At 41.0% G+C, this 13,147-nt stretch overlaps 2 protein-coding genes across 5 annotated transcripts in view; one reads left to right on the plus strand and one right to left on the minus strand.

The window, feature by feature from the left end:
* Nucleotides 1–1,804: 1,804 nt before the first annotated feature.
* snap29 (synaptosome associated protein 29) lies at nucleotides 1,805–4,439 on the minus strand. The gene is made up of 6 exons (XM_086110379.1): nucleotides 4,371–4,439; nucleotides 3,830–4,069; nucleotides 3,549–3,745; nucleotides 3,307–3,392; nucleotides 3,113–3,217; nucleotides 1,805–2,523 (listed from the first exon to the last, which is right to left on the minus strand). The coding sequence occupies exons 2-6, from the start codon at nucleotides 4,067–4,069 to the stop codon at nucleotides 2,363–2,365; spliced, it is 789 nt and encodes a 262-aa protein (XP_085966505.1). The 5' UTR covers nucleotides 4,371–4,439; the 3' UTR covers nucleotides 1,805–2,362.
* A 221-nt stretch (nucleotides 4,440–4,660) lies between these two features.
* Nucleotides 4,661–13,147, plus strand: part of pi4kab (phosphatidylinositol 4-kinase, catalytic, alpha b) — a 28,435-nt gene continuing 19,948 nt past the window's right edge. Inside the window, exons 1-19 of one of the 4 annotated variants that reach the window (XM_086110373.1) lie at nucleotides 4,661–4,825; nucleotides 6,123–6,239; nucleotides 6,562–6,658; nucleotides 8,231–8,319; nucleotides 8,577–8,649; nucleotides 8,725–8,987; nucleotides 9,082–9,148; nucleotides 9,366–9,514; nucleotides 9,592–9,657; nucleotides 9,763–9,859; nucleotides 9,953–10,144; nucleotides 10,209–10,309; nucleotides 10,717–10,846; nucleotides 11,608–11,737; nucleotides 11,830–11,925; nucleotides 12,009–12,192; nucleotides 12,437–12,540; nucleotides 12,723–12,891; nucleotides 12,992–13,042. In XM_086110373.1, the coding sequence (XP_085966499.1) occupies nucleotides 4,727–4,825; nucleotides 6,123–6,239; nucleotides 6,562–6,658; nucleotides 8,231–8,319; nucleotides 8,577–8,649; nucleotides 8,725–8,987; nucleotides 9,082–9,148; nucleotides 9,366–9,514; nucleotides 9,592–9,657; nucleotides 9,763–9,859; nucleotides 9,953–10,144; nucleotides 10,209–10,309; nucleotides 10,717–10,846; nucleotides 11,608–11,737; nucleotides 11,830–11,925; nucleotides 12,009–12,192; nucleotides 12,437–12,540; nucleotides 12,723–12,891; nucleotides 12,992–13,042 (2,274 nt within the window). In that variant the 5' untranslated portion in view covers nucleotides 4,661–4,726. The remainder of the gene's footprint in view (nucleotides 4,826–6,122; nucleotides 6,240–6,561; nucleotides 6,659–8,230; nucleotides 8,320–8,576; nucleotides 8,650–8,724; nucleotides 8,988–9,081; nucleotides 9,149–9,365; nucleotides 9,515–9,591; nucleotides 9,658–9,762; nucleotides 9,860–9,952; nucleotides 10,145–10,208; nucleotides 10,310–10,716; nucleotides 10,847–11,607; nucleotides 11,738–11,829; nucleotides 11,926–12,008; nucleotides 12,193–12,436; nucleotides 12,541–12,722; nucleotides 12,892–12,991; nucleotides 13,043–13,147) is intronic. The other 3 variants (XM_086110374.1, XM_086110376.1, XM_086110377.1) reach the window with 3 other exon arrangements.

The following is a 13,147-nucleotide window of genomic DNA, read 5'->3' on the forward strand; positions in this document are numbered from 1 at the left end:
TCATCCTTCCGATTAAATAATCCAATCAAATCCCATCGAACTCCTGTTAATTTTGAGTACCACTGTTGACCACTTCATGGCAACACACTATTTAGTCTGACACTGTAATTTAACTAAAGAAGAAGATTGAAAACAGGAAATACAGTCGTTCAGATCCAGGGACGGCTCCAGGATTTTTTTTTTCTCTCCGGAAGCAAAAGGGGTGTTAGACCAATATTAAAAATAGATTTTGTAATATCAAACAAATGCTGTAGGAGCATAACTTGGATGAAACAGATTTCTGAGATAGTGAGAGCCTCGACTGGCCCTGGTGTAGCGCCATCCATGTTCAGCTGAGAGTAGTTTTAAGTTTAGTTTTAATTTTTAGTTGAAGATTATTGAATGTTAATCCAATTAAAACATGCTTTTTTATGCAGAATGAAATGTTTGTAGGTTCATTTTATCATGTAAATATTTGGGCATGATTAATGATGTATTTTGTCAATGATAATTTGGGTTGAAGAAAATTGATTTGTTTACTGTAAACACATAGAGGGATTGGTATACTGTTTGTATAATTTTGTGTTATCCATTGCTTTTGCACTCTCTCAATACAGTATATGATATGTCAAACCTAGCCAAAATACAGCCAAGACGTGGTGCACATCCGGCCTGCCGACCGGCTCTGATTGGCCATCGTTGTGACCATGGAGTCAAAGTAAAACATAAAATATGCAGCAGTTTTATTTGTGTGTGTGTGTGTGTGCGTGTGTGTGTGTGTGTAAACAAAAAAAGTGAAAGAGAGCGAGCGAGCTAGCTAGCTAGCTAAATAGTATTTCCAAATCGCAGATTTGACTCGTTGGTGTCTGGAACGTCACCCACACAAGGGAGAGGCACATTATTGCAATCTAAACGGTTTTAAATTGCGCCTGCCTTGCGAACAGCACAGTATTCTCCCCAATATTCACAATATCTGTTTGCATACTTCATTTCATGGGCAAACATTTTGTTTGTGGGGCCTGTCAGCTCAGAACCCGGTCGGCCCGTTAAGGTTCTCTGTGTGTTGAGAAAAGTGCTGAACGTAATTGAACAGTCTTACTAATGAAGGCTTGCGGTTACTCGTTGCCAGCTGCTCCTTACACACAAGAATGATAATGAATAGACAGACATGGGCATGAGGTTTGAAGATGACACTACAGCTGGAAACACATGATGATCTTTTAGAGCTAAACTTTTACTGTCCTGTTTGTAAAAGATTGTCTCCACGTTCATTTGTCATGTTTTCTAATTGATGGGTCATACAAAAATTTGTTTTCTGTCCCCACGTGTAATTTTAAATCATCCATGGGCAAAACACGGAAACATCCACAAAGGGTGTAAATGATAGTTGTCCCGAGACAAAATGTAACTGTACCTGTGATAAAAGTGATTTCTAAAAAATATTTGCAATATCAATGCTCCTCAGCGTCCCCTAAAAGTGACTTTTCTCTTGTCGGCCAATTTGTTTCAAATATAACACGTTTAAAATGAACTTCTCATTAAAAGAAGTTGACGGTTGAGTTGAACAAATATACAGAATATAAACTATCTATTTTCCCAAAAATGTTGCTGTTTAAATTGTCCTATAATTCTGGACTCAGCTAAAAAAAAAGAAGCTTTCGGCTGGTTGTCAGCTGTTTTGTGTTTTAAAGAGAAAAAAATGATGATTAGCTAATTGATTTCAATACTTTGACTCCACCTTGTGGTGGTTTACCCCCCTGCTCCATTTGCTTCCAATTTACAAAAATAAAATAAAAAATTAAAAATCAAAAGCACGATCCACAGGTGATATTCCTTCAACTTTAATGTTATATCTAAATGATTCCAGTTCACTCATATTTGCATTACACTGTAACAATGTAGAACATTCATACTGATCGAACCAATCAGTGCATAAAAGGCTCAGTAAGAAATGAAAGACAAAAAAAACCCCTCAAACTGATGTTAGAATGCTTGATATGAAAAAAATAATCGCCCCCCACACACGAAAAAAACCTAAACGATATATATAAACAGGTGTATATATGAAATTGTAAGGCAGCATCTTTTCATACATATTGTTTGACTGAATCGAAGTTTTACACAATATTCATATTTATAGAGATGCATGTGCATAGACTGGTGAAGACCACTTACAAATTTACGAACATGGAGTATTTCCTTTGCTGCACACAATGCAAATATGGTAGGATTGCTCGTGGGGAGAGGGACACACATTTACAAATAAAAATGAAGCAAAAAAAACCAAACAAATTCTGCAAGTATTTTCTTGATCAGGACACGATATAAAATCAAGTGATGACTTGTAAGATGTCAGTGAGGTCTCAAGTCCCAAAAAATGGTTTTATTTGAGCCTTTTAATCTGCTGGTTTGTGTTGTTGACCTTTGTGTCCATCTTGTCCACTTTGTTGCCCACAGAATCGATGAGGTCATCCTGGCTGTCAATCTCAGACTGCAGACCCAACCCGAGTTTCTTAAGACAGCTCAGGCCATCTGCCATTTCATCTAGACAGGGTCAAAACACGCCACGCGTGTTAGGTAGAATTTTTTATTGTTGTAGTGAATGAGGCTGTCAGTAAAAGCATTTCATAAGTAAAAAACTTCAATTGAAGTAGATAAACTGTAATGCGTATAAACGCATGGTTTCATTTGCCTATATTTTATCATAGGCCTAACCGAAAAAATAAAAGTGGTCGAGCAAAAATGTTTTGAAGCGCAAAATCAGTTTTTGATTTAAAAGATGCGACTGCATCGAAATGAATCGTTCTACTTTGAAAATATATCAAGATACCTCTCATATCGTATTCTTCTGGATAGATACATCTTCGACGGAAATGGCACATTTCCGGTGCTGACAGGATCATAGAAATGTAGGTAACATGACAACTAAAAATTCATTGGTAACATAACCTCTCAAACTGAACCGTACCATCTCAAATCGAATCATAAACCCCACTGAGTCGAACTGAATCGTTCCACTTTATAATCGAACCGTTCTTGAATCATTTGGCACGCTACATACCAAAAACCGTATCGAACTGTCAATAAAACCTTTACGTGGGATCGCTGTCGATATTTTGAGCATATACTGTACCTAAATTGTTGTCCAAGGTCTGGTGAGCTTGTCGAAGGTGTCTGTTCTGAGGATATCCATTTTGTGCGGAGGAGCCGCCATCTACCGATCCAGTGGCTCCAAACCCTAAATTAAAAAAAAAATGCTGATGTCAAAGCACACTTAAGCTTTTACCTGACGTGTCTTGTCAGATGCTTATATCCGTCACAATGTACCTTCTGTCTGCAGCTTTCGTAGGTTGGGATGACTTGCTTGGTATTTGTCTTCATGCCCTCTGCTGGTGGCCAAGGCATTCTGTAATCTGAAGAAAGAGGAGAGCACTGTATTCATGAAAAAAACTGTCGCTTGCTACAATTTTCCATGACTTCTGATTTCAGATTCAATGCATTGTTAAAAAAAACTATACTATAGCAATAAATTAATAATTCTTTTGTTGAAGTTACCCTCCGGTGGTCACCTGTCATTTGCCTCGTACGGCTTGGGCTCCTCTGGCGGAGGTTTGGTCTGATCAGGTTTGCCCTTGAAGTAACTGACCAGGCCACCCCAAACACTCTTGATGCTGTTGATGTGTTTCTGGCTGGTCTTCAGGTCCTCATCCATGTTGTCCAACATTTTGTCCGTCCTTTTTAGAACTTCCCCCTGCCGCATCAGCTCCTACACAAACACCAATGACGACTTTTGGATGATGACGAGTAACTTTCCACATGCCAGACAGATCCAATTAGCATGACATAGTACCTCCGCTGTTTCCACACCCATCTTTTCAGATTCGTAGATGAGGCCAATCGAACGGTAGCTGCTGTCCACGGCAGACTGAGCTGTGCGCATCACTTCCTGCTGGAGGTAGCGCTGTCTCCTCTCCGCGTCGCTCAGTCCACTGTCATCACCCTCACTGTCGAAGCCTTTGTTTGTCGGCCGGAAGCTGTCTTCGTCTTCATCATCGTCTGCAAATGGGTTGCGGGACTTTGGATAAGCCATCTGAGGAGCACACAAACCCACTTAACAACTCAGTAACTCATTTTGAGCTTTCGTGATACGTTGGATTACAGTTTCGACGTTTCATGACACACGGCGTTGTTTGGCGGTGTTTCGGTGTAAACAGATGACACGATCACAATGCTATGTTCGAACAACTCTGCTGTAATCTAATGCCAGATTGCTAAACGACAACTGTCAGAGAACAACCACACCCGTAGGCAAGATGGGACCAATATATGACCCACATATCTGAAACACACCGTGTGACACAAAAGATTAAAAAGAATTAAAAAGAACAAACCTCTGCCGAATGTGCTACCTGTTGGTGCTTGGTCAGCTGACTGACAGGACCACTTCCTGTAAAACGTCACCAAGCGTTGCAGACCCGGATGTTAATGTCGTGCGAGAAAACGCATTCAAATAATAATAACGTCCTAAAATAAATTAGTTTTTGACAATAAATAACATGTCTGAATGCGATATGGTAATAATTCACAGGTATGTCCCGTCAAGCAAGTACCTACGACGGAGGTTTTCATTCCCAAAATTTGTCCCCCGTGGCTCTCCGTACTGCGGTTTTCAGAAGCGCGAGCAGCCTTTTCTAGGTTGCTTGTTCCTCCTCCGCGCCACGGAGAGTCGCTTGATGTGGAAGTAAACATGTCGGTGACAGGAGGTGGCCACAGAGGCTTTTATTTCAACACAGTCCTGTCACTGGCACGCTCTTTGGCCGCCCACCAGCCCGCACCGGTTGAAAAGGTGAGCCACGGCAACATGTTTCGGTATAATTGGTCGTGTAAAACATGAGCAACAGGGCAGAAAGAAGGTCCGCTTCCGCACTCTCGGCGACAGCGGCTTCTTCTTTTGATAACTGGTTGACTTTTGACAGGTGTTTAATGTCTGAAATTCTCCGTTCATTGACTTTTCGCTTCTCTTCGCCGTGTCAATATTTTACTCACAGTTCATTTTGGCGTTGCACTGCGGAGACTATATAAATAGTCCGCGTTGGTAGACGCAGCATTCAAACTGGTCGAGGTCGCCGTGTTATCGTTGCAACCTTATTTAAATCGCTACCAATTCAATACCGTTTTAATAAAAAAGAGCAAAATTTAAGGTTCGAGTTTGTGGTTTTATAACTAGCTGTGTAACTATTCTAACTCGACTGACGTTTTGATACACTTATGAAGGAAAAACGTGAAAGGAAATAAAAATCTGTGCTAGGGCTGCACAACATTGAATATTGCAATATCCATATTTTTGCGATATTTAACACGTGCCTAAAGAAATGACATTTTTGTTATCTAATGAAAGAAATACTTTTTTTCATGCAGCAAAATAACCAATAATCAATATATTTTTAGCTAATTAATTGTAGGAACATACACATTTTAAAATATTTATAATTTTTAAATTATTTAGTGAATGTCCATAGATACGGTCTGTTTTGTGAATTAACAGCTGTATACAATTATACAAAATTTTGCAATCGAATTGATGGCGTGAATTAAACGATATACCTGTCACTATATGTTACTGTAATAAATAGATGAACAAAGAAATATTATTTGGAGTAATATTCTAATACTATTCTGACCACTTAATTAAAAATGGATACTTTCCCTTGACATCACCGATGATCTTTACCTTCTTCTCACTGGGAGTTACTGCTCTAAAGCACAGTATTACCGCAGGTGAAGTGAAATTTAGATACTATTTAAAAAAAACATACAATATTTATTTTAGATGTTTAAAATGTCAGAGGCAGGTAAATAACTTGCTCAAGCAAATATGTGATAATCCATATCTACAATTTGAATTCAGGCCCCACAATTACCAGTACTATTGTGTTCCATTGGCATGATACTTTCCAAGAAAATACTGCCTTGCTAAACACATTGAGTATGTCATCATTTAAAGCTGTTTTAATGGAGGAAAGAGACAGAGACAAAGTCACCGTCAATAAGCAAGATTTCCAATGCGTACATGCAGGGAGGACTATAAGCATTTGCAGAGTGCTCATTTTTAGTTAGTAATCTATTTCTCTGTGCCATTTTAGGTCCAGAAGCTACAATGTATGTGTCCATTGGAGTCGCGAGGTGTGTTCTCACTCGACGTACGCCGCATCGACGCCGTCGTTGCTCTGGCTGTCTTTTTAGTGGAGTCTGGCTTACAGGTGAGCGCTGGCTTTAGTGGTGCTGTACCTTTTCATCGTGACTGTACTTGTAAGCACACTCGCACGGGATTCCTCCAACTTTATATCACCATGATAAGATTATACCTTTAATCTCATTAAGACTGTGATTAGACATGCATCAGATCTTCTAAGCTTCTAATCCATCATTGCACTGAAACTCAGGAATGTTCCATCTTATTACCTAGAAATATATTTTCTTTAAATCTTGTTTCTGTGTTGCAGAAACTAAAGATTTAACACTCGCAGTTTTAAACAAAGCACAGTTGTGTGCGTTTGTATGTAATTATTTGCCTTGCACCAGCAGCACAAAGAAACACTTGTTTCCTACTTGCTGAGCCTACTGAGAGGCCTCCCGCGTGTCCAGTGGATCGAAGAAGGCTTGGGAAAGAAAGGAAAGGGTAAGGACAATCCTCTTACCAGGAACCCATTGTCGGAACATTCCCCTTTTGTCAGCGTTTTACTCGGATTACAATATCAGTCATCATCTTTATCATATACAGTAAAGCCGCCAACCACATTTACTCCGTTGACATGCCCTTACATTACAACAATGTTCATCTCCACTACTAACAGTTACACTGCATCCAGAAAGTATTCACAGCGCTTCACTCTGTTCATGTTTTATAATGTAAGAGCCAGAGATTGGTAGAATAGCCCAAAAAATGTACTTATGTAAGAGTACTGTTACTTAAGAATAATATGACTTGAGTACCAGTCAGAAATAGCCCTTACTTGGTTAAGAATTCATGTAAAAATAAAAAAAAGCTACCCAAGGACTGAATAACTGATTCATATTTTTTAATTCTTGAATTAAGGCAAATTCCGATGCAAAAATGGTCTTAATTTACTTTCTTTGTTGACACTCGTGAGAGCGCACAATGGGCTCACCGTGCAGGGACTGACATAGAAAACCTCCATGTGTTTTCTTAAATGTGAAGAGGAGTTCTTGTAGACTGAAATGTCGACATTTTTAGGCAGACACAGATGATAGTGCATGACAAAGCTTTCATTTTTCCTCATCTGTAAGGTGAACTTGGATATATTGTGAGGCCTGAGGTGTTATGCCACTTCTGACTGCGGGTTGCACACATTGTTTTCTCTTTTGTATCTGCCATACTTCATGTACATGTGTCATTTTGTAAACTTTGCTTTTGTTAGTGCCGTGTAAACTTTGTGTGCAGCCATGTGACTGCCTGGATCCATTTGATCCAAGTCAAACGTCGCTCGTGGTTATGTTGGATTGGTGAAAAACACAATCATGTGACAGCGCCCGAGGCACAAGTCTCTCTGACACAAACAAAACAAATGGATCACACAAGCAACAATATATAGATGATAATATAAGTAGCTAGCTGAATGTAGTTCACAATAACAGAGTGAAACTAGAGTTTCTTCTTACAAAAAAACCCCCAGAAGTAAAAAGTACGGTATGTTGCATCATAACTACTGTAAAAAGGACAAGTACCTTCCACATGCCCTGTAGGTATTTAGCTTTGATGACCAATCTGATGTTGCTTGTGTTTGTGTTAGGGACTGGAGATCTTGAATTAATTGATTATAATGATTGTGTGGAATTGTTGGTCGATATAAATTCTGTCTTGAAGTAGTTGAGGCAAAACTGGAGCTGATGCTGTTGATTCAATCTCAACTCAGCTGTCTAAAGAAGTACAACATGGCATCAGCAAACTTCTGCTATCACAATTCTGAGCATTATTCTGCTCAGCGCAACACTTACATGGTATTAGATGAGAATTCAAGAAATTCCCAAATAGAGTGTTCCGTTGTATTGGAATTGTAGTACATTTTTTTAAAAAAACAGTCGATTTGGTCATTTTTATCACAGCAATATTTGTCAAAATCAGTCATCCCCAGTTTCTGGACATTGCCGCTGCCTTTATGAAAGCATTGTTTTTTTTTCCCCCACGAATCAATGAATCGTGTGTTTTTGTGTGCTGCCATCTGTTCTCCAGAGTTTCTCCCGGTTGCCGAAAACTTCAGCTTCTGTTTAGTGACTCTTTTAGCAGATGTAGCTCAGAGGGACCTAGACTACAGGCAAGAGGTGAGTCTGCCACTATTGTTGGTTCACAGCAAACTGTTTCCATTAGGCAGATGCTGCCAACACCACATAGCTGATAAACAATGGGGACATTGTTTCTAATCCAACCACAGTATAGCCCTGGTGTTCTTGAATGCCATACCATAAAACGTATTATTAGTCTCGTTCAGATAAAATCACACACTCGGCAATATATGTGTGATGCTATATGTCCACGTATGTAAACAGTCATGTAACTCAGTTGGCCGGATCTTTTGCAGATATTGAACACAATCATGGAAGTCATGCAGTCATTGCAGGAGATGTGCCAAACCCCGGATAATCATGACAAAGGTAATAACACACACGTGCTCCCCAGTGGCAAGTCACAGACGTTCAGAAGTTCTGAAAGCCCGTCTCTATCCGTAGTCTTCCTGTGTAGGTACGTCGTGCCCAGCTTGTTCGGCATGACGCGAGCATTTGGCCGTTACAGCATCACAGACGAAGCCCTGTTGTCCAAGTTGTTCCCCAAACAGTCGCCTCAGACTCATTGCGTCACAGAAGAAACAGAGGGCGTGCGGCGCCGATCCTTCAATGACTTCCGCTCCATCATTCCCAACTCCTTGCTGACAGTGTACCAGAGTGACACGTTACGCCGTCGCACTGCAACCAACCCGGACTCCTCTACCCAGGTAGCACAATTTTTTTTTTGGAATGTTTTTCTTTTTGTACTTTTCTTCCTTTCTTTTCATGGTTTGAGGTTTGAAACTGTATTCATTCTCATAGGTTTGTGCGGATGCAGGAGGTCACTCACCCTGCTCTCCCACCACACCTGGTCCGCATTACTTTGAAGGTAAAACGGGCGCTAGCATGCAGCAACTGACATTATATTAGTATTACTTGGTTGTCATTTGCTGTGATCTAGAACTGAGAGCTCTTTCTAATATTTTCATTTTTCGGTATTTTTTTTGGTAGGCAAGGTAATGATAGTTAAGACAACCTTGGATTTATCGATGACGTCATAGATTTTTTTTCCCCTTCACCTATGCCCTTGTTCCCTGTCATTGCAGGTTCCTACCTCCCAGACAGCAGCATAGTGGATCCTGACTACTATTTCTCCACAGTCAGCTCCAGTTTCTCTGTGTCGCCTCTCTTCCTGGGAGCAGGAGAAAATGAGATTGAGGTGCCAGTCGATCTGCTCCGTCAGCTCCTCAGCATGGTTTGTGTCCGACCGAACGCACTTACCACACCCAAAAGTCTTTTCCTCAGACTGTTTTTTTGTTTGTCCTTATTCAGGTGAAGATATTTGTTTCAGAATCTTTTTTGAAAACCCTCGACGCAACCATTGCTGAAGTGATAGCGGTAAATAGGATGTGCATTGCGTTAAAAAAAAAAAAAGTCAAGTCAAAGTCAAGAGTGACATTTTATTTATGTAATGTATGTTTGTCTCTCATGTTTGTCATCAAGTCAAACCCTGGAATCCACCTCTATTACAAAACCTTCAGTGACCCTCTCTATGTATGCGTGTTCAAAATGCTGAGGGACACCCTATACAACATGAATGGTAAATCACTCCTGCTTATTAAATGCATAGTTATTCTATCAATCAGGGAACCGTTTGAAGCGACTTGACTTTGTGACACTTTTTGGATCTCAGCCTTACAACCGGGGTTTGTGCGGGAAGTCCACGACTTTGTCCTGGAACAATTTAGCAGCAGCCAATCAGAGCTGCAGCGGGTACTTCATGATGCGGGAGTGTTGCCGGGGGAACAGAGCCCCCTCAAGCTTCGTTGCCAAGCGAACGCAGCCTGCGTGGACCTTATGGTGTGGGCCGTCAAAGATGAGCAAGGTAATCGATTTCTCGCCCGGCGGTTGGCCGAAGCCCTGACTGTGTGACACTTTTGTTTGAACAGGAGCTGAGAACCTGTGCAGCAAATTGACTGAGAAGCTGCAGTCAAAAACATCAAGTAAAGTCATCATTGCTCACATGCCCTTGCTCATCTGTTGCCTGCAGGTAAAACATTGTAGGGCAGAAATAATACAACAAATACAATGTGACTTGAGAAAACAGTCTTGAACTGCAACATTATTTTTAGAATGAGTCTACAAATTCTGCCTCGACAAAGGGAAGAATGCTCAGTTTGGATTGACACTGTCAGAGAGGCATGCAGTTGTAGCTGCATACAGTTGCGTTCTTTGTGTCTTGTCGGGTATGTTGGCAATTGGAAGTGTGACCTTAAAAGCTTCAGCGCACGCATTCATGTTCATGTAGGCACAACATACATCGCTCCACGAGCAGAATTCGAACCAGGAAATGTATCATACGAAACAACAAATATTTTTAAAGGTAGAATGTAGTCCTGGCTTTGTTTACTTGGCTTTTGATTGCATTCTAATCAGTGTTGTCTGTGTGATTGTCAGGGACTAGGGCGCCTGTGTGAGAGGTTTCCTGTGGTGGCTCACTCTGCTACAACATCTCTTCGGGACTTCCTGGTGGTTCCTTCACCTGTAATCACTAAACTCTACAAGTACCACAGCCAGTACAGCACAGGTACCAGAGCTGTAGCATGCGCAGTAAATATTGCATATTTTTCCAAAAGTTGGTCTTTGGGGAAATTTGCACCACCTAGCTAAAAACACAAGTAGAGCACAGCAACACACAGGGATTAGATAACACAATCATTTCCTGATCTGGTTCTCATCCAGTATTGATTTGTACAGTGTTCATTGGCCATTGGCAGAGGATACCTCAGCCGCTGTGTTCTGCTACACAACCAATCAATCGACTCCTAACTTTGTAAAACAAACTGTACGGCTGGACCTTTTGATTCCCCCACCAAAAAAATAAAAATACAACTAGTATTATTAATTCTGTAGGCAATGTTCCAAATTATATTTTGCAGTTGTAACAACCTTGATGCATTGTTCATACAATGCTCGTGTAGCAATCAATGTGCACGGAGTCGAAAGTCCCTCTTGCCACACACACAAACTCATACTCTTGGCGCGTGTGTACGCTGCGCAGACTCAATTAATTTGACTCACCTCCCAATTGACGAGCGCAGCATAACAGTCGTCACATTTATGTACTAGTTGGATTGAGCCAAAAGCAAGCAGGATGACGTAATAGAACAACACAATTTGTAGTGTTGGAAAGCTAATCTCCTGCGACCCGACCACAGGGTACATTCTTGTACCCTAAAATCAAAACACACTTTCACCCCACCAGAAAAAAAATACATAGGGCTGCTAACTTACCTACCATATTTCATCAGTTGTTTTACTTTCTTTTTTTTTTTTTATTTAATCAAGGCACCGGCGAAATCAGGATCAACGTAACCAATGAACACTCTCAGTCCACAGTCAACATTCTGTCCAACAGGAAGGACCAACAATCCATGTACGAGCAGCTCCGAGATATTTCCATCGACAACATCTGCAGGTCTGTCGCAAAAGGCTGATCCAGCTTCGTCAAGAGGATATTATCTCAAGTAGTATGGTTAAAACATTGATGTTTCTTCTTTGTCCGCCCAGATGTCTGAAAGCTGGTCTGACCATGGATAACGTGATCGTGGAGGCTTTTCTCGCGAGTCTGTCGAATCGGTTGTACATTTCACAGGAGAATGACAAGTGAGTAACATCCCCGTGTCATATGGTGACGTTCAACATCAACAAAGAGTGAATTCTTTCCAAACCTCATGTCTCCCTGCCAGGGATGCTCACCTCATCCCAGATCACACCATTCGAACGCTGGGTCACATCGCCGTTGCGCTGAGAGACACGCCTAAAGTGATGGAGCACATCCTGCAGATCTTACAGCAAAAGTTCTGTCAACCTCCATCCCAGCTGGACGTCCTCATCATAGACCAGCTGGGCTGCATGGTCATTACCGGGAATGTGAGTCTGAATGGCCATCTGGCTTCCTGTACTGCTTTGTTCAATTTTGGCTCTTAGTCATAATGGAAAGAAAGGTTTAGAGAAAGTGGAACTGTTGTTTTTAAATTCCAAAATACAAAAAAAAAAAGGAAAACCACAAACATTGTATCTATACTCTTTTAAGTACACGGTGGCATGATAAAACCACCAAACAATTTCACTGCAAAAATGTGTAAAATATCGTTTCCATTTTTCTGTGCTGCAGCAATACATCTACCAGGAAGTTTGGAACCTATTTCAACAAATTAGTGTGAAGGCCAGCTCAGTCGTGTACTCGGCTACAAAAGACTCAAGAGATCATGGCTACAGGTGAGTGTCAGTGCTACTGTTTTTCAATGGAAACTTAGGGTGCACTGGGCCAGTGCTACCATAAAAGGCTTCTACCCAATTAATCCTCCCTAGAATGCTGTTCGGTTGCTCATAATCCATAAAGGCATTGTATGATGAAAATGTGTTGCTTCACGCTTGGCTTGTTTCTATTTTCTCTCAAGGCACTGCTCTCTGGCTGTGATCAACGCTTTGGCCAATATTGCTGCCAACCTGCAGGGGGAGCAGCTGGTGGATGAACTCATGGTGAACCTTTTAGAGCTTTTTGTCCAGCTGGGCCTGGAAGGGAAGCGAGCCAGTGAGCGGGCGTCAGATAAGGGGCCAGCGCTCAAAGTATGTGTTTGGATACTTCTACATTCATGCACCTCATAACCTTTGGTATCAGAATACATTAAAAAAAAAGTACAATTGATGTCCTGTCATTTTCTTACAGGCATCGAGTAGCGCTGGGAATTTGGGTGTTCTCATCCCAGTGATTGCTGTGGTAAGTTGGCACATTTTGAAATAATATTTCTGACCAGACTGGTGAATTGAAGTTGTTAGCACGTGAGACATATTAACCTTGTTATCTGCAGTGTAAAAGGCCATT

Source organism: Hippocampus guttulatus, chromosome 5 (assembly GCF_054856545.1).
Source record: "Hippocampus guttulatus isolate MCC_2025c chromosome 5, RoL_Hgut_1.0, whole genome shotgun sequence".
Classification (NCBI taxonomy): domain Eukaryota; kingdom Metazoa; phylum Chordata; class Actinopteri; order Syngnathiformes; family Syngnathidae; genus Hippocampus; species Hippocampus guttulatus.

Bases quoted from the DNA above. Each gene is read 5' to 3' on its own strand.
- snap29 (XM_086110379.1), bottom strand. From the start codon at position 4,069: ATGGCTTATCCAAAGTCCCGCAACCCATTTGCAGACGATGATGAAGAC. The intron at 3,746-3,829 runs GTACTATGTCAT...GTGTTTGTGTAG, and splicing joins TGGGTGTGGAAACAGCGGAG to GAGCTGATGCGGCAGGGGGA. The intron at 2,524-3,112 runs GTACAGTATATG...GACCCTGTCTAG, and splicing joins GACCTTGGACAACAATTTAG to ATGAAATGGCAGATGGCCTG.